Source organism: Festucalex cinctus, chromosome 6 (assembly GCF_051991245.1).
Source record: "Festucalex cinctus isolate MCC-2025b chromosome 6, RoL_Fcin_1.0, whole genome shotgun sequence".
Classification (NCBI taxonomy): domain Eukaryota; kingdom Metazoa; phylum Chordata; class Actinopteri; order Syngnathiformes; family Syngnathidae; genus Festucalex; species Festucalex cinctus.
The window spans coordinates 16,779,157-16,798,103 of NC_135416.1; the positions used below are offsets into that span (position 1 = coordinate 16,779,157).

An 18,947-nucleotide genomic window follows, 5' to 3' on the forward strand; every position below is an offset into this window, starting at 1 on the left:
TGTGGTCTGAAACACCCACATACTTCACTGTATGCTCATCTTATCCTCCAAGGAGATACTGGATGCATCTTGCAGTTTCAAGCTCTGAGATGATCCCGTGCTAATCTTCAGAATCAACCTCTCATCTGTGAGCTGACATCCCATCAGTAGTCCAAGTGTTGCTATCCCTCTCGCATGCACGCTGATTTGCTTGCATTCCACATTACTCCCCTGACAGCATCACTGTATTCTTGTGCTGGAAAATATGTGTGGCTCTTTTGTTAACTCTTTCTATCTGCCATCATGATCGCTAGTATCTTTGGGAAAAGCAACAGTTCCTACTTAGGCAAATGCTCACCTCCCCTCACGCACAAACGTACAGTATCCACACATCTTGACTCACTATAAAGAACCCACAGCCTCCAGGCTATTCACTGCAGCCTGCTATAATGCCTCGGCTCCTGCGCCATTCATAAGCTGTAATGGGCGTGTTGGTGTGGAGTAGATCAACATGAGTGGTGGTGGCTTATATTGCTTGTGATTTTCCCGAAGATACTACATCACACCCACTCCTACTCATTTGCATCAGAGGACTGTGGTGTTTCACTCCTGGCAAGAAAAGTATGCAATTTGTTGAGAAGATGAGCAGTGAATCAGTGATGTTGATGTGAGACTTCAAACTCTAATGTTGCGCAAATATGTTTTCATTCTGTCCAGGCAAACAGTGCCAGTATTTATCGCCACATTTGCAACACAGTGGGGAGGAGACCCATTTTTTTTTTTTTTTTTTCTTTGTGCTTGTTTAACAATCATTCGACTAAAGTGTGTCGGATACAGTGAATAGGGTGTGATGTAACATTTTTGAGGGGTTAGTGGTGAGGATAAATCAATTTGGTTGCCAAATATAATATAAATTTATGTACCACTGGTCTAGCTTTGTGTTTAGTGCCTCGCAATGAAAATGTCTTTGGTTCAAATTTTAAGTTGCGGCCCTCCTCTGTGGTTTACATTTTTCTTCCGGGTGCACCAGCTTCTTCTCATAATGCAAAAACAAACAAAACAAAAATGTTATGTTTGGTTCACTGAAGGTTTGTTGTGGCTGTGAGTGTGAATGGTTAATATGTGTCCTGAGGTTGGCTAGTTATCAGTCCAGAGATTACCTTGCCTCAAGCCTAAAGTCAGCTGGGATAGGCTTCAGCTCGCCCGTCAACTTAATGAAGAGCAGTATAGATGGATGCTACCAATAGGGACTGTAATCCTGGGGTTATTACCAAAAAGAAAGTGACCCAAAATGGTAGAACAGTAATAATTTATCCCTCATTCGGTGCTTTTGACAACCAAAAAAACAAAACAAAAAATGTGCATGTACCAATTTTAAAAGAAATATACTGCATGGTAGGAATTGGGCTGCCCTGCAATTGTTTGGTGAGCAGTCCAGGGTGTGCCCCGCCTCTCTCCCAAAGTCTACTACACGGTAAATTCTGTAGAGTAAATTTGGCTCTATTTAGAGTGGGACCCTATAAACTCAGTTTTAGAGTAATGTTTACATTTGGAAGAGAATAAAATAAAGAATAAAAAAATAAAAAACAAAAGAACGAACTCACGACCATCAGCTTGGGAGACGGCCAATCTACTCCCTGAGCCACGCAGCTCCTGCTTTCTGCTAATATATCTTTCATGTCCATGATTGCATGTAATCTTCCTCACCAAGAGACCAAACGATGTCTTTGGTCTCTTGGAGAAAAGCAAACCGTACAAGGGGAATAGCTCAGGTGGTAGTGTGGCAATCTCCAAAGCTGAACGTTGTGAATTCGTTCCTCAATCCTTGAGTGACTTTTATTTATTTATTTATCAATTTTTTAATTGTCATAGTGTACATCTTAGTGTTACGACCGGCTCTGCTAGGGGAAGGGAAGTAACAAAAACGAAGAGTTTTTGTAAATGGCTGAATCAAAATTGACAGTTTTAATTGGGTTAGTTGACAACGAGAACAAGGGACGATGACAGTAGCTGAGCGCCCAATAGCTCTTAACAGAGACTACCGCCAGGAACAAAGAAAGGAACAAATGGAGTACAAAGGAAACACGAATACAAAAAAGAATTAAAGGTTTAACCAAACAAATACACAAAAGCTCAAATGGCTAAACCAAAATAATACACAAAGAAGAGCGAACGGCTTCACAGAAGGAATACACAAAAATACTGAGTGTCTCAATCACACTGACAACAAGAGACATGTAGTGACACGAGGTGAGCTGCACAAAGAAGTTCCAGCCGCTCAGAGGAACTGAAAAGCAGCGCTTTTATTTGGGGCAGTCCGGTCAGTTGTAGGTCAGTGATTGGCGGAGAGGTCCGGAGCTGCTCATCCGAGGGAGTCGAGGACGGCCGCCACCCAGAAACATCGCGCTGGCACAGTCGTCCAATCAGTCCGTCGAGTGTCACGCTGACACATTCGAAGCTACCTTTAAGAAAACGGGCACCAGCTGACACGTACGCCAGCGGAGCGAAGACTTTGGCGGGCCCGGGCTGACAGCCCTAACACTTAGTTTACTCTAAAACTGAGTCTATTTGGTCCCATTCTAAATAGAGTCAAATTTACTTCAAATTGGTAGAATTTACTGTGTCGGATATGTTCCAGTTCACTTGCAAAGATAATGCATACAAGTGGTGTGTTGAAAATGTACGGATGGATGGACAGACGGTGAAAATAAGACTGAAGTACCTCACTCAATATGTGGTCTGTACCAATTTATGATGACTATGAGGCTACAATGGTTCACCAAGACACATTGGAGCTAAAATATGTAGTGCAAATTTTGAGGTGCATAGATTACTCTGTCTGTAAAGTCAGTTCTTTTCACTGACGGGATGCAATATGGGGACAGTCCTCGACCTCCATAATAATTGTCCAATGTCAAGTCTCAGCAACCTGAGGAGTCTGCTGTTTCTCAGAGATATTTTCCCCGTCCAATTCTCTTCCTCCCCATCACTTTCTATGTCAGCCATCAATCATCCCGTAACTCACTGACCCCTTCACAATGCAGTGAGTTGTATTGAGGGCATCGCTTGAAAACGCTTGGTGATAGTTGGTGAGCAGCTGCTCTGGTGCGGAAATGAAGGCGAGCCAGCCAGACAGACAGACAGATAGGCTTTTCACTGCTCACTGACTTCACCTTTTTGGAATTCATCAGTTGTCAGTGCCCATGGTGGAGTCAACTGAGGAAGCCAGTTTAGTGGACAGTGACAGACCACAAGAGACAAGATAGCATTCAGTCTGTGGAAATGGCCTGTTTCTGTTTACTATCCACTGAAATCATGCTTTCTTCAAGAAGTTACTTTGCACTTCTACTGGATGTTATGGGGGCAGGTGTGAAACTTCAAACCAATAGTTTCTCTTTTGAGAGTGACAAGTGTAGCCACTGTTGTGCTCTTTTAAAAGGGAACTTTAAAATTTGAAATAGTGAGAAAAATAATTCATGCTTCAAGTCATATAGGGGCATATACCTTTTTACACTTACAAATGTTAGTTTTAAACTTTGTATTGCCATGTAACATATTGTACAATTTCGATCACATGTCCTTGAGTCAAATTGAATTTGATCCGTAAAAACACTCCTAACTCACGACAATCTTATCTCAATTCAACTTTCTCCATTGAAAAGAATGGAAATGCAATCAATCTGTCAAGATTCCCCAAAATAACAAACATTTTCTTTGTTTTTTTTTAACCAGGAAAATAGGACTATAAAATATGGTTCTCTGTTAAAAATGTATGTAGTAATAACATAATTAAACAAAATGTAAAGAATTAAAAAGGTTGTGCATCATAATTCATTAATTGCAGCTCCTTCTGGTGTGCACCTTGGCCACTGGGCCGCACAATTATATAGTGATGCAGACACAAATGTACTACAGTAATTGACTCATTAAGTTGCACTAATATTCATAATTTTTCACAGAGGATAAATAATGTATAACTGTGAATATTCTTAAATTGTCTATCTACATGTGCTGATGCACCATTTGTTTTCAAATATAATTGCATAGAGCATTACAACGCCACTACATAGATGCTATTTGTTAGCCAGTATAATAAATGTAAATAAATGTGTCATTCTGTTGTATGTTTAGTTTAACATCATAATTCCTGTTTTGAAGAATTGTTCACTATATGACAAAGTGCCGCTTGTTGTGAGTTGAGTTCAGTTCCACACGTCCAAAACGGCTCGTATCTAAAAAATAACCCAAAGAAAAAAAATGCTTTAGCCTGATCACTCTTATCTCACTGCACCACTCTGCATGTTTTTTTCTTAACAAATCAAGCTTGCAAACACATCCAAATGCCTTAATGAAAGTGTTAGCAGCTTATATTGTTTGACTTCAGTCATGTTGAATCTCTTTCACATGAGTCCTAATGATGGTCAATGATAACCATGGATTTGATCCCACCCATGTGCTCTTCTGGATTTAGCCAGATTTCCTGCTAACTATAAGAGGAGCCGTACAGTTGTGATTTTTTTTTTTCCCTCCCCTGTTGTTTTGGAACTAATATCGTCGGGCTTTTTGTGAGCACACAAGCACTATGGGACACACATACACAGAATGGAGGACTACGACTGCCAGCATTCACGGCCTTTATGGCTCACTTGGGCCCTCTTTTACCACACACTCACCATAGTGACCCCATCCGCCATGATTCATTTCCCTGGCAGTGTGACGTGTAAGGCAGATTATTACCAGTTGACGGACTCGGCCCCTCCGAAGAGTTCCAGTGCTCTCGCCTGTGGAGGAAATGGGAAAATACTGCTCATGTTTATGGCTCTGTTAGTGTGTGTAGGCATGTGTTATGTGCAGTCGACTCGTAATGCCTGAAGCCTTACCAGCATGGCATCACATCTCACAGCCTTGTTTACTGTTTGAAAATGTGCTGACTTTTTGTGTGTGCGAACACTTCTTTATGCAGGTGTCAGTAGGTGTGTTTGGTTTTAGCTGTGTCATCACATATGTTTGTAGATTTTACAGTCTTTGTGTACAGATGTGAATACTAACTGCTATTTTGGCCATAACACTGCTTATTTTTTTATTTTTTTTATTTTTTATCCTCACAATTTCACTTGAGATGAAAAAAAATAGACTGCTGTGTCAATCTGTTCACCAATATTAATGAAAGGGAAGAAGCCTTGATTACGTTACGTCTCACTGTCTTTGTTAATAAGAAGTTGGAGAACTGGAGCGAAGAAATCGGCACTCAGTTTGTCCTTCTTAGCATTGGAATTGTGCACCAGTACACAGAGTCACTGCTGTTGCTGCTGATTGTCATGCAGGTGGTGTATTTGTCATCTTTCCAGGCATGTTAATGCCACAAAGTGTTTAGCATAATTTCATAAAGACATCTGATGCAGCTCAAGCACCACAGTTACCTTAAGTAACCCTCACATTAAAATGAATAGAATATCCTCCGTCTTTTGGAGCATCCATGTTTTAGTAAAGAAACAGATGTTGGGTTGATGTTTGTTTTGTCAAGTGTGAATGCTATCATGTTGTGTACCAAACAAGTGGGCCAATACGTTATTGTTGCACATGCTCACTTTTGACACAATGTTCCAGGTGCATGAAAGCAAGTCCAGTTGCACACTGACAGGTCAGACAGGTGAGCAGAGATAATTGTGCATCGATCTGTTGAAGTCTGAAGATCGACCATTGATGTCTCTTTCTTTGCTTTGGAAGCTTCCTGAGTTGCCTCATCAAAGTTTGTAGCTCGGGCTTCGCAGTATAACAAAATGTTGTAAGACAGCTTCAGGGAGAACACGGCCAATTAATTTCTCAATTTTATGACACCGAAGCCATTTTTGTACATAATTATACTATAGTAAGCATTTCCATTCGGCTATGACCAACCATGTCATGAAGTAAAAACCACGTTTTCTCTGCAAAACATAATTGTGGCGGATTTAAATAATTAGTTGAATACGTGATACCAAACGAAGCTAAACTTAATAGAGAAGAAAGAATACAACACAGTGTACAGGAGTGGTGAAGATCTGTTCTCTCTATTGGTTTGCCTGCGTCTCCTCTTTTTGCCACAGTGCAGTCATTTTATGCACAAGTGTCCCGGCTTGCTCCTGCCTTTTTGCATTTCAAGATACAAAATCAGCCACTTTAATTTGTCTCTGGTTAAATCGAATAATCAATACCGAATAAATTTTCCTTTTCGAGACAATATCGATTCATAAAACCCTGAATCGATTATTTATTAATTTTGTTTGTTTGTTTGTTTTTGTATCTTAGTGTTTTCTTGAAAATTACTGTTCATATGAATTTAAAAGTATTTTCTTACATTTATGAAAGACCACTTATTGGACTTTAAGACAATTCATAATCTTTTAAGCTTATATATTCAATCACAGCGGCACGGTAGTCGAGTGGTTAGCACGTCCGCTTCCCAGTTCTGAGTTCGAGTCCAGGCTCGGACCTTCCTGGGTGGAGTTTGCATGTTCTCCCCGTGCCCGCGTGGGTCTTCTCCGGGTACTCCGGTCTCCTCCCACATTCCAAAGACATGCATGGCAGGTTAATTGGGCGCTCCGAATTGTCCCTAGGTGTGCTTGTGAGTGTGGATGGTTGTTTGTCTCTGTGTGCCCTGCGATTGGTTGGCAACCAGTCCAGGGTGTCCCCCGCCTACTGCCCAGAGCCAGCTGAGATAGGCGCCAGCAGCCCCCGCGACCCTTGTGAGGAATAAGCGGTCAAGAAAATGGATGGATATTCAATCACACGTGTTACATTCGAGCTGCTAGAAAATACAGTGAGGAAGAAAATATATCATTATTATTATCATCATCGTCGTCGTCGTCGTTGTTGTTGTTATTATTATTATCCTTCATAGTAGTAGTAGTAATAGTAGTATACAGTATCTGCGGTTAAGATTAAATAAGCAGCACTTCCGCTTGTGGCACTCTATTTTTATACAAAGTAATTAACAAAGCAATAAACAAAAAAAATGCAGAAACAAGTTGACCCATAAATTCATATTTCCATTCATATATAAACTAGTCCTGGAAGTTGTTAAGACTATTAAGCGGAGTAAATACAAAATACATGAATTTAGTAGAGATACAAATGTACGTGTGTGCGGCGTTTCGAAGCAAGTTTGATAAAATGTGAATAATGTCAAATAAACAGATTGTTTAATTTAATTTAGTTTCCCTTCCTTGTCATTAAGTGAATAAATCGTGGTGAAGCTATGCGTAATACATGACCAACTTGATAAATTTTTGCAATAAAATACAAGTGTACCCACCGTTGGTAATTGTGTTTTTGTAAATATACAGTTTTTTCTTATTAATTACTGCTTCAACTCTGTTAGTGTACACTCCATGTATCACCCTGCCCTATATTTAATTAAAAACTATGCATAATTGCCCATTAGACTAACACACTCTTCAAATCTAATCGGTTGAGTCATGGACTCACCTCGGTTCAGTTTGAATTGGTTTCATAAAACAGCACTCATCATTTATCTTTTTACTAACAGCCCTCCTAAAGGAAAATAGTAAATCTGGACTGGTCCAAATATGTGCAAGACTGGCACACATGCAGTGGAATTCAGCCATATTCAATAATGAGAATGTTCTCTCACTTAAGTAGTGTGTATTTTTGGAAAGACCACATAATAGATGGGAGCATAATAGGCAGTGAAATAAGAACATGATGCATTCCTATTTTTATATTCACCGCTAAGTGTGATACCAGCTGTGCTGTGCCGCACATAATGGTATACCACCTGCTTGATGGGTGTGGCGTCAAATCTTGCAAGTGATCGTAAGTCACATTCGTAGGATCTTGCGATTTTATATTTATTGTATTCAGTATAAAACTTTTTACAGTGCTTTGAGTGTGTAGATAATTGGTCGGATGGATGGATGGATGGATATGTTCTTGTGAAGGAAATGTTCATACATTTCGTTTATGCTTTAAACTAGGGAGCAGTTATCTGGCCGATAAACGGCCTTATTTTAAGGTATCGGTACTCGCGATGTAGTGGCCACCATTGTGGCCATTTTACGATCAGGAACTACAAATTAGAAGAATAGAAAATAGTCAACAATTTCGTGCATTTTTAGGGGGGGAATTTTGGGTGTCAAAAGTACTAGTGTTATTGGTATTGATGACTAAGAGTTGGATGGAGTACTTTGTTTTGGTCTGCAAATAAGTGGTATCAAACATCCCTATATTATATTATATATATTCTTTATATTGTAAGTGTAACATATACTAAACTATAACATACTAATTAGTGCATCCGTAAAGTGTACTTTTTCCGCTGTTAGGATTTTGCCGTTTTCATAAATTCTTTATTTTGAAGGGGAGATCTAGACTCCCCATTATAGCAACTAGCTAATGGCAACTAACACCATGTAACTCGAAATCACATGTATCTAAAATATTAACAGCCTTTGCTGAAAACATTGTTCATTCACCTTAGACAACAATTACAGCCTCAAGTCTTTTTGACTGTGATGCCACAAGCTTGACACAGCGATCATTGGGCACTTTTGGCCATTCCTTTTTGTAGCACCTCTTCACCTCCATCAGGTTCCATTGGGGCCATCCGTACACAGTCATTTTCAATTCTCTCCGGAGATGTATGATCAAACTTATATTCTTGGCTGTGTGCTTCGGGCAGTTGTCCTGCGAAAAGATCTGCATGGGGCGCTGTGGAGCAGGTTTTCATCCAGGCTGCATTCATCCTTCATTCAATCCTGACTCGTATCCCAGTTGCTGCTGCTTGAAAACATCCGCACAGCATGATGCTGCCAGCGCCATCATTCACTCGTCTCATCAGACAAAAGAATTTTGTCAGGTGACTTTTGATAAACATTAGATGGGCTGCCATGTGCCTTTTACTCAAACGTGACTTATGTCTGGCCAATTAACCTTACGGATTGCTTCACACCACGTGACAGTCTGCTACGGTAAAGAAGAATTTGTACAGATCCACAAACATACACAATATGTTGTGTAATTGGATAAACGTACAACCGTGTTGGCTTCTGCTCAATTTTGTGCTGGAGGGTAAATTGATGGTGTTTTTGACTTTTATTGGTTGCCATGTCTATTAGAAGTCTTTTGTGAATAACGTTAGAGGTGGATGCTTTTTTTGGAGCAGGCTCCAGAGACGAGCTAGCTAGCAGTCTGCTAAAAACACGCACATTATGATGCGCACTGCCTACAAATAGGGTTGCCAACTGTCCCGTGTTATCCGGGACGCCCTGTATTTTTGGGCTAAATTGTTATGTCCCGTACGGGACCTCAAAAGTCCTATAAAGTAATTCTCAATTCTTACACGAAATGCAGCAAAAGGCATCTTTGCCATTTTTGGACCACGGCAGCTCCCGTAGGTTGACATGTGACAAGGAAGTTGCTCGTAGCCAATAAAATGAGTCGCTGGGTGTGATGTTATGTGGAGATCTTGCAAGGTAAGAGAGGCAACTAGAGAGAGAGAGAGAGAGAGGCACTTCCTGGTTTCGTCACAACTTCATGCCGTCTACACTCTGAACGCTGATCTTAATACGTCGGCTGCGAACGTATCAGCGGGAGCAATACAAGATGTATTCTCGTACTATTTATGAACAAATACTGTGAGAATTTAGCTTGCTGGCAAGTTTCGCAATCGGCGCTTAACACAGCAAACCGCACTCTACAGGTCCTAGATCAGCTAAAACGGCAATGTCACTCAACACGGCACTGTCAGCCAATTACAGGCATCGTCACGTGCATTCGTTGTAGCGGTTTATACTGCACAAGTGGCTAGAAAATAATAATAATAATAATAATGATAATAATGTGTAGTGTTGTCCGGTCGGTTAGGAAGAGAGAATGAATAAATCTGTAAAAAAGAAAAGACTGTGCTGTTACAAGTATCCATGGTAAAAGTAAATTTGGTGAGTCACGCTGCTCTTTTGCATTATATTTTTTTGCACCTTTTTTTTTTTTAAGGAAAGAGACAAATTGTGGTTTCTTTGAGGTTTAGTATGAGGTTACATAATGATGGCCTGCAGTAAGGATTAAAGGGAATGTACAAACTTTGCACAATCAGAATATACACTGATTTCACACATCATGCTCACAACACCAGTGGAGTTTGTATGTTCTCCCCGTGCCCGTGTGGGTCTTCTCCGGGTACTCTGGTCTCCTCCCACATTCCAAAGACACGCATGGCAAGTTAATTGGGCGCTTTGAATTGTCCCTAGGTGTGATTGTGGGTGTGGATGGTTGTTCGTCTCTGTGTGCCCTGCGATTGGCTGGCAACCAGTCCAGGGTGTCCCCCGCCTACTGCCCAGAGCCAGCTGAGATAGGCGCCAGCACCCCCCGCGACCCTTGTGAGGAATAAGCGGTCAAGAAAGTGGATGGATGGATGCCCACAACACCATGACACCGTGCCGTGCACCTGTCCCTTATTTTGGTAATTGCCCAGGCCTATTCTTTTGTGTTAAAAAAGTAATACATTTTTATTTAAATTTATTTTTTTTTTAAGTAAAATTAGGTGAGCATTATACTTCACTTCCTAAGCATTTAAATACGGTTCTGAACCATGTTGGTGGTCCTGAAATTTAACTCACTGGTAACACTCTGCACTTCCAAACCAGAGGGCCGAGTTCGATCGTGAGCTATGTAAACAAAAGCAGCCGTGTATGCGAGGAGCTACAGTACTTTGATCTTCCGATTAATTTAAAAAAAAAAAAAATGGGAGAACTAATGAAGCATGCGTTGATTATGGACACTTTCAAAGCATTTAGTGGCTCCGGGTCCCTCCTGGGCTACCCCTGTGTTAGCGTGGCTTCACAATTAATCGAGTGAGACAGGTCACTCACGCCGACATACAAAATGTGGCCGCAACACATTGTCGCTGTCTGGCTGGGGGCGGAGGCCACTGTTGAGAGTAGACCTCCACTTTGTCTGACTGCCTACACTTTCTCTAAGCCTCTCAGTAAGAACAGAAAAAGACACTTGTCCTGTGTTTCTTGCTTGATGTGAATTTGTGTACATAACTCTTTTACTGCCACACGTTATCGAAAAAAACCCTTTGATACAACAAAGGCTTTGATCATTCACGAAAAAAAAATATACAATGCTTCCATCAGCTGGCCATTGTTAAAGTGTTTTGGATTCCACAACCCATTGACCAGGCAGCGCTGCACTTAGACGTTACACTGAGAAAAAAAAATAAAAAACTTAGTTGACGTCATTTTACGTTTATGGCAGCATACGTCGTGATTTTACTAATCGTTATTAAACGTTTTTGGCGGTCAAAGAGTTAAGCTAAGGAATCACTGTTAGTAGGCAAAACTTTCAAATGTGTGCTGTGAACCTTCCCACAATACATCAATACACACAATTTTGCAATAAACCTCATACCATTACATCAATAAAGCAATAAAAGCAAACTGTGAGCTTCCGATATCGTTGCAGGGTTTGCCTTATGAAAATGTCATTAAGGTCCACATTAGGATTATTAGGGGGGAAAAAAATGGCTGGGCCGAATGTCTCCTTTTCTGGAAATGAAAATATGGCCTCCGTTTTCTGTTGTGTGATCACTATCTGGGTTGGGGTTGAACATTTGAACCTTCTCAAGAACATACTTTTTTTTCCCCCACAGTCTTGTTGCACATTAGCAAGTTAGCATTAACATTAGAACATTAGCATTTGTGTGTGTTTTTACTACATTGGATCCAAATACAAAAAATACATCACCGCTTTACAGAAAAGAAATGTGCTTCAGCTATCAAGCCAATGCGCAGTCCCTCACTTGCGAACATGGCCCACCTAAGTGTGGCTTCAGGGCAGCAATTTCATTATTGACAGGACAAGGCAATTTCATAATTGCAAAGGGCATTTGTAATGTCCACTCCAGATATTACAAGTCGCAATTTCTACCCTTTTAGTAGCCTTTTGTCACGGTGACAGTTGATGAAAATCTCTGTGTTCGCTCCTGGGCCGCCTTCCTCACACTGACACTCCGTTTTCCACTTCTCCTTCCTGTTATTGTCTGCGTAGTACACTGCAAGTGTCCTGGGTGGCGAGTCAGTTTGCCAAACAAGCTGCACTTGATGAAGCGGCCGCATTTTTGAAAAGCAATAATGGAGACGGCTAACGGTCTCTTCTTTAGAGCACACACACACAAGCAATTCACTGCTACTTTGATACAGACCACTGTGTAGATGTTTACATATTCTGGTTATGAAATTTATGTTTAGTAATTATTGACCGTCTTGTTGAAGTATGGTGGGCTTCAGAGCATTTACAGATTTCAAATAGGCCCCTCCCACACTTTGGTTGGAAAATGGCTGGGTTCGTCGAGGTTGAAATCAGAAATTTTTGGACTTTTTGTTAAATGATATTTTTAAAAACAAACCCCACTAAAACTTTTCACATTCTTATCAGTTGGTGTCCAATAAGCTTTTGCTGAATTTTTGGGTTCAGTTTTACCACATTTAATTGAAAATCCGATTGTATTCTATTTCCTATTTTCTTTTTATGTTATTTTATTTTCTGTAGCACTTTGAGATCAGGCTGATGAAAAGTGCATTACGAATTGAATGTATTATTATTATTATTTATTTATTTTATTTTTTATTTTTTGGTCAATATGTAGGTGAGCAGTTGAATGCAAGAGGATGATCATGAACAATTTGGATGTTTGTGCTCTCATTTAATTTTATGTTTTGCTTAAGTTATGTTTGATTGTGATGTGTGTCTTTTTTTGTGACTAATGCCGCTCTCTCTCCCACTCTCTCTCTCTCTCTCTCTCTCTCTCTCTCTCTCTCTCTCTCTCTCTCTCTCTCTCTCTCTCTCTCTCTCTCTCTCTCTCTCTCTCTCTCTCTCTCTCTCTCTCTCTCTCTCTCTTTTTTTTTTCAGAAAGTGAGTGATGCGGCAAAAAGAACTTTGAAGATGATCAGCACTTTGTTGTACTGCAAAATGCAGTGCAAATACGGTCTGTGTGCGCGTGCGTGCGTTTTTGAGCTTTTAAGAGTGCAGGTGTTCCGAGAAGACGCGTTCCGATTGTAAAGAAGTTTTTATGCACTCGCCCTACATTTAAAGTGGATATGGGTCAGCTTGACTCTTTTTATATACTGTTCTCATTACATTTTTGGGTCAGTTTGATTTTTACACTGGGTGTCTTTTTAATAAATAATAAATGTCCCTGATATTCTGGTCATCTATAAATATGCATGGTCGTGTGGTGGGAGAACTGCAAGGAATTATTTATTATTATCTTAAATGACTGCAAGTGCCGACTGCTAACAAATAGTAACAGAGCATATTGTGTGTAACGTGTCATCAGCAAGTGGCTCTTTTCAAATGAGTCAGACTTGGCAGTTGGCAGCTGCCAGGCGGGCCCATCGAGGTGAACGGAAACCAAGGACAAGGTGGTGGTGAGCGAGCTGACTCCGCAGGGATGAGATCCAAAAATAGAAGTGGTCAGATGGGGCAGTATTGATCGCTAGGAGGGGTCGGGGAGCAACACATGACTGCTCCCACATCAGGGGGCGTAAGGTAAATACTGTACACTCGTTCTGAGGGGAAAAATATGTTTCCCTGTTTGAAAAATATCTATATGGATTGTTTTGTTTTGTTTGGTTTTTATCAAATTACACATGACTTTTTGCTCCCTTATGTATGCAAACAGGGCTCAATAACAACAAAAAGACTTTGTCCATCATTGCTTGAAACTTAACATTTTACTGTGCAACAAAAATTTGTCCAATTACTGCACTCAACTGCAGTGCTGGGAACATAACTTTATAAAAGTAATTAGTTATAGTTACTCATTACTTGCTCGACAAAGTATCTGAGTTAGTAATTGAATTACTTCATAATAAAAGTAAGTCATTAGCAGGCAAATTAACTATTTTCACTATTTTAAAAAAAAAGTTTTCTATCAAATAATTTGGATTTTTTAACATTTTTATATTATTATTATTATTATTAATATTATTATTATTATACACGATTTATATATTTTTTCAGATTTAATATATGTGCCTTGGCTTAATTAATAAAAAGGTTGGCAGACTCTGCTCACTCGTACACTATGCAGGCCGCTCAACTAATTTATGAGTTTGCTATGGTAATAAAATGAACACTGTTCTTATTACAAGGCATTTTTTTCAGCTATGTATTAATGCTGTAAACATTTTTTACTACAGCAACACTGATACATTTTTTTTATTTTAAATGCACATGTATTATTAATATACAGTATGTATTTATTATTAGATTTTTTTAAACATGAGCAGCCACAGGAGTATATTTTTTAATGGTTCTTTGACATATTATATTCAACAAAATAGATCACTTGTAAGAATGATGAAGAAAGTCTATTGAGACACCCTGTATTGATACGCTGTTTATATAGTGAGTCACTGTAGCAGCAAACTTGAGCCTAGGGGTGGACGATCTTATGAAAATAATATCACAATTTATTTTAATTATAAAATCTCAATTTCACAATTTTTGTTAAGAATAAATACAAATTAAATTACACATTAAATAAGAGAAGTATTGAATAGATAATACACTGATTTGTGAAAATTAACACGGTAATAAACAACTTTTGTAAAGAAAAATATTAATTATACAACCGTAAAGCAACTGAGTAAAACAATAACATACAACAACTTGGCTGCAAGTCATGGTTTAAAAAAAACAAAAAAAACAACAAGCAGCGTGTAAACACGAAGTTGAAAATACTGCTACTGGTGGCTAAGTAAAAAGCACCTTTTAAAGATCACAATATTGCAACACAGATATATATTTTTTTTCCTACGCACGGAGCTGTGTTGTTTTTCATTCTGTACAATCTGCATACATGCGAGGAATGGCGCAGTTGAGGGGCGGAGCTTACGACTCGGCAGCTCGTAATGCGAATCCAATGTCATATGGTGCGAGTTTGATGAATGCCTCCGTTGACCGTCTGCTGCTTTGAAGACGCATGCATGAGCTGTTCTCGCTGCTTTTGAGTTTTTGTCTTCTGTGATAAACCTCATCTTGTTCCTGTTTTTTTTAAGAAACCACTGCACTTGAGGAAAAAATGACCAAACTGAGAAAGATGGTCTAAATCTCACACCAACTCAGACCACGTCTAACACCGGCACACAATAGACCGATAGACAATTGACCGAACAAGACGTATTCATTCATACAATAAATACAGTCAAACCTCGGTTTTCGAACATAATCCGTTCCAGAAGGCTGTTCTAAAAGCAATTTGTTCGAAATCCGCAACAATTCTTCCCATTATAATTAAGTTAACTAAAAAAAAAAAAACTTTCATTTTTAAATTCAATAGTTCTGCGCACTACTTTCCTCTTTTCTTCACCAGCTTTACCACTTGCACTTGCTTTCTTTGGACCCATGATTAGGGGCTAATACACGATGCAAAACTAAAAAAAAAAAAAAGATTTGCATAAATAACAATGAACAGGTCTGCTCCAAACGAACTTTGAACATGAATGTGCTACGGAGGAAGCATCCTGGGCATTCGAATTAGCTCGGCTCCCGAGTGAGTCGCATTCAGGTACGCTCGGCTTTTTTCAGTTTGGTTGAGAGACAAATTTTTAGACGAGTTCAGAGACCTAAAATTCTCTAATTTTCTGTTTGAAAACTGATTTGGTTGAGAACAGAAACGTTCGAAAACCGAGGTTTGACTGTACTGTATTAGAACAGCGGACATGAAACCCTCAATCATTATTTTTACAGTCGTGCCATGAAAATAGAGCCCTAAATGGCATATCAGTTTTTGAACTTTTATTTTTTGCGAGGCTGCGAATGTGTGCCCGCAATGAGCAAATGAAAATTGCAAGCGCTCCCTTTTCAATATGTTTAAGTGCGGGCTCACAGGACGTTTTCTAGAACAGGCAGACAACAAATTATTTCATTGGCTGTTTGGGTTCACTCTTGATGGGTGGTCTGGCACACCAGAGACCCAATTCGTATACACGCAATTAAAAACAAAAATGTTCACGTCTCCTGAAGGAGTCCTCGTGGTGGACAAGCAATCCGGAGCGCTGAAAGTTTGAGCTTATGGTTGCACCCGCTTATCTTGAGCATTTGCATCCATTTTTGTAACATTTAGTTAACTTAGGAGCCATCCAAGAGAGCGTGTGCTTAATAATTCATTATTTTTGCAATAGTTCCGGCTGAAGGCGAATTGTTGATCACATGATCTGACAGGTTCTGACTGCAGTTTTGTCCTTTCTGACATCTACACTTACTTGATTTTCCTCCGCTCACTCTCAGAGGCACAGAGCTCTTCAAACTCCACTTCCCTTTTGCATTATTTTCAGTCCGAAGATTCTGACAGAGGGCAGCAATCTTTTTGTTCTCCTACGACAGCGCTTCCATTTTTCAAACCACATACGAGTCCAATCTTATTGCTTCTTGTTTGTATCCGCTCCTAATTGAGAAGCTGAATGAACAGATGGACTCTGCAGGAAATATAGCTGGTGGATTTCACTACTTTTAAATGTTTCATTTGACTTTATTACAGTGTAATCATTATAATCCCTCAAGGGGAAATTCAACTTTCACTCTGCTGTAAAAAGAAAAGAAAAAAAAAAGTCTCATTCAATAATCTGTATTGTGTGTAAAGACAGTACCTACATTATTGTTCCAAGCAGCGTTTAGCTTAAATATGGATACTTCTGTGTGTATTTTAAAAGGAACACATGGCTTTTTAATTGGTTGTATACTGCATTTATCAAGCCAATTTACGTATTACCAGTCACCACCCACCATTAAAGATTCAAAGCCACTTTCGAGCAACAGCCAGCCAACATACTCTGAAACAAACAAAGCCAAAAAGGTATATTTTGCCCTATATTTGCTTCATCACAATTTCTGATGAGAACTATAAAACGACAGCCACAAGTATAACTGTTGTTGCTTCAATAGCAAACATATTATAACTACTACCTCTACGATTTATGTATTTTGTGCTTGTTATAGATTTGTAAATTGATGTGTATAATTCTGCCTCTTTTATTTTATAGGATATGTAATTTAACAATGCTGTACTGCGTATCTGATACTTCATATGTTAGTTGAATGTAATTTTGATGCTTCGTATGTTGTTTGTATGTAGTTTTTCACTGTTATGTAATTTTATTTTATGAGGACTACAGATGGAAATTAGCATTTTGCTAAATCTGGTGGTTTTTAATGTTACTGCACACTGTCCTTTTAATAAACCAAACTCATGTACGAATGAAGGTCTCAATTTCAGTAATTAAATAGACGCTGTATGAAAAAAAATCGCATTTAGTTGTCATTGTTGCAAACCATTCAAAGGTCCGAATGATCTATAAGGTGACACGTTGACAACCTAATATCTGTATTATTTATGTCCCAGACCAGCAGCATCTTGAATAAGACGCAAATAGACGCTTTATAAGTCACCTTGAAATCTAAGATTGACACAAACGGGCAACCTTCCGAAGCGGCTACAAAGGACATTGAGCAATAAATAAGTAAGAGCGGCCGTTGGTTTGCGCATAAAAGACAAAATTGTTTAGTTACAAGTAGCCTTGCATGAAACATGTCAAAATCTGAGTTAAATGAGGAAATACTGTATGTGCTAAACTACAACACAGTTAAGTAGGGATGCGCGATAATGCTGTTTTCGACCGATACCGATAAACTAATAATTTAGAAGTGCCGATGTCGATAACCGATAAGTAAGCCGATAATTGTTTGCAAAATTAACTTGAATACAAATATCCTTTCCAGTCCTACTATAAGTCTTAACAAATACATTGAAACATTGTACAAACTTTGCACAATGTTTCAATGTATGTAAAGCACCATGAAGCTGAATTTTATTGATATGAGCCACAAGCACAACAGATGGACCAACGTGGCATGTCTGTAATTATTGCTGGATTTCTTTATCTGGTTTAGCTGTATGAAATCAAATTGTCGATAATTATCGGCAGATTTTTCGATTTTCTGGTTTATCTGTTTGATGTCAAATTGATCGATAAGTGCCGATAATTATCGGCCACCGATATTATCATGCATCACTACAGTTAAAGTCAACCGTGATTCTACATGTAGACATTTAGCAAGTTCACTGATAGGCTACACGTTGTATTACACGTATTTTCTTCGGTCCGTGTGTTATTTCATCTCGTGAGTATCTCAAGTGTGATGGGTGAGCTGGAGTCGAGCACAAAGTACTGACATTTCAAGTGAAATTTCCTCGCTCAAAATATTCCACAGTCAACTTTCCGCTCTATTATAAGAGCATAAGCATTTGGCAATGACAGCAACACAGCCAGGCAGTAGAGTCGCATAGTGCGAAAATACTTTCTGCCGAGTCAATCACTACAGCACCCAACTTCAGGTGGTCTTCAGATTAGCTCAAGAGAGCTTTGTGGAATGGCTTTCCATGACCAAGCAGTTGCATTACAAACCATTCACCATCAAAAGCAATGCAAATAGGTCGGATACAGTGGTGAAAAGCCACTGGACTTAGAAATGCGTTCTCTGGGGTGACGAATCACAACTCTCCATCTGGCAATCTGATGGACAAGTCCGGGTTTGGCCGTTGCCAGGAGAATAGATTTGTCTGATTGCATTGTGCAAATTAAGGCACTTCATAGTAATATTGATCCCCTGATTAGTAGCTTTGTAATGGATGTAGTTTGCACACTTAAATGAAAAGGAGAGGCCAACATTACCTTCGGGGGCCGGTACAGGAGATAAGACCAGAAGAAGGATGCTTTATTGAGTCAATGAGCTACATACTGTATATGTGGTTTGAGTGAAGTATGAGATTTTTTTTTTTCCTTTCAGTGCGTACAGGGCTCAACTTCTCTCCCTTTGAGAAATGAGAGCAGTAATTGGTGAGAGGAACTGACAGGGAAGTTAGCCTCTGTCATGGATGGATCTGCTTGTGGGCTCATTTCCCG

At 39.4% G+C, this 18,947-nt stretch overlaps 1 protein-coding gene across 11 annotated transcripts in view; it reads left to right on the forward strand.

Annotated features, from left to right (window-relative positions):
• LOC144020930 (endonuclease V-like) overlaps positions 1 to 18,947 on the forward strand; it is an 83,672-nt gene that overhangs the window by 47,692 nt on the left and 17,033 nt on the right. For 3 of the 11 annotated variants that reach the window (XR_013283995.1, XR_013283996.1, XR_013283997.1), the window contains exon 9: positions 12,896 to 13,530. The exons of 4 other annotated variants lie outside the window; for them this stretch is intronic. Coding sequence is in view for 4 of the 7 variants with exons in the window: in XM_077524856.1 (XP_077380982.1) it covers positions 12,896 to 13,041 (146 nt within the window). In the remaining 3 variants the exon portion in view is untranslated. Of the gene's footprint in view, positions 1 to 12,891; positions 15,024 to 18,947 lie in introns of those variants that run through there. 4 more of the 11 variants (XM_077524856.1, XM_077524862.1, XM_077524861.1 and 1 more) reach the window with 4 other exon arrangements.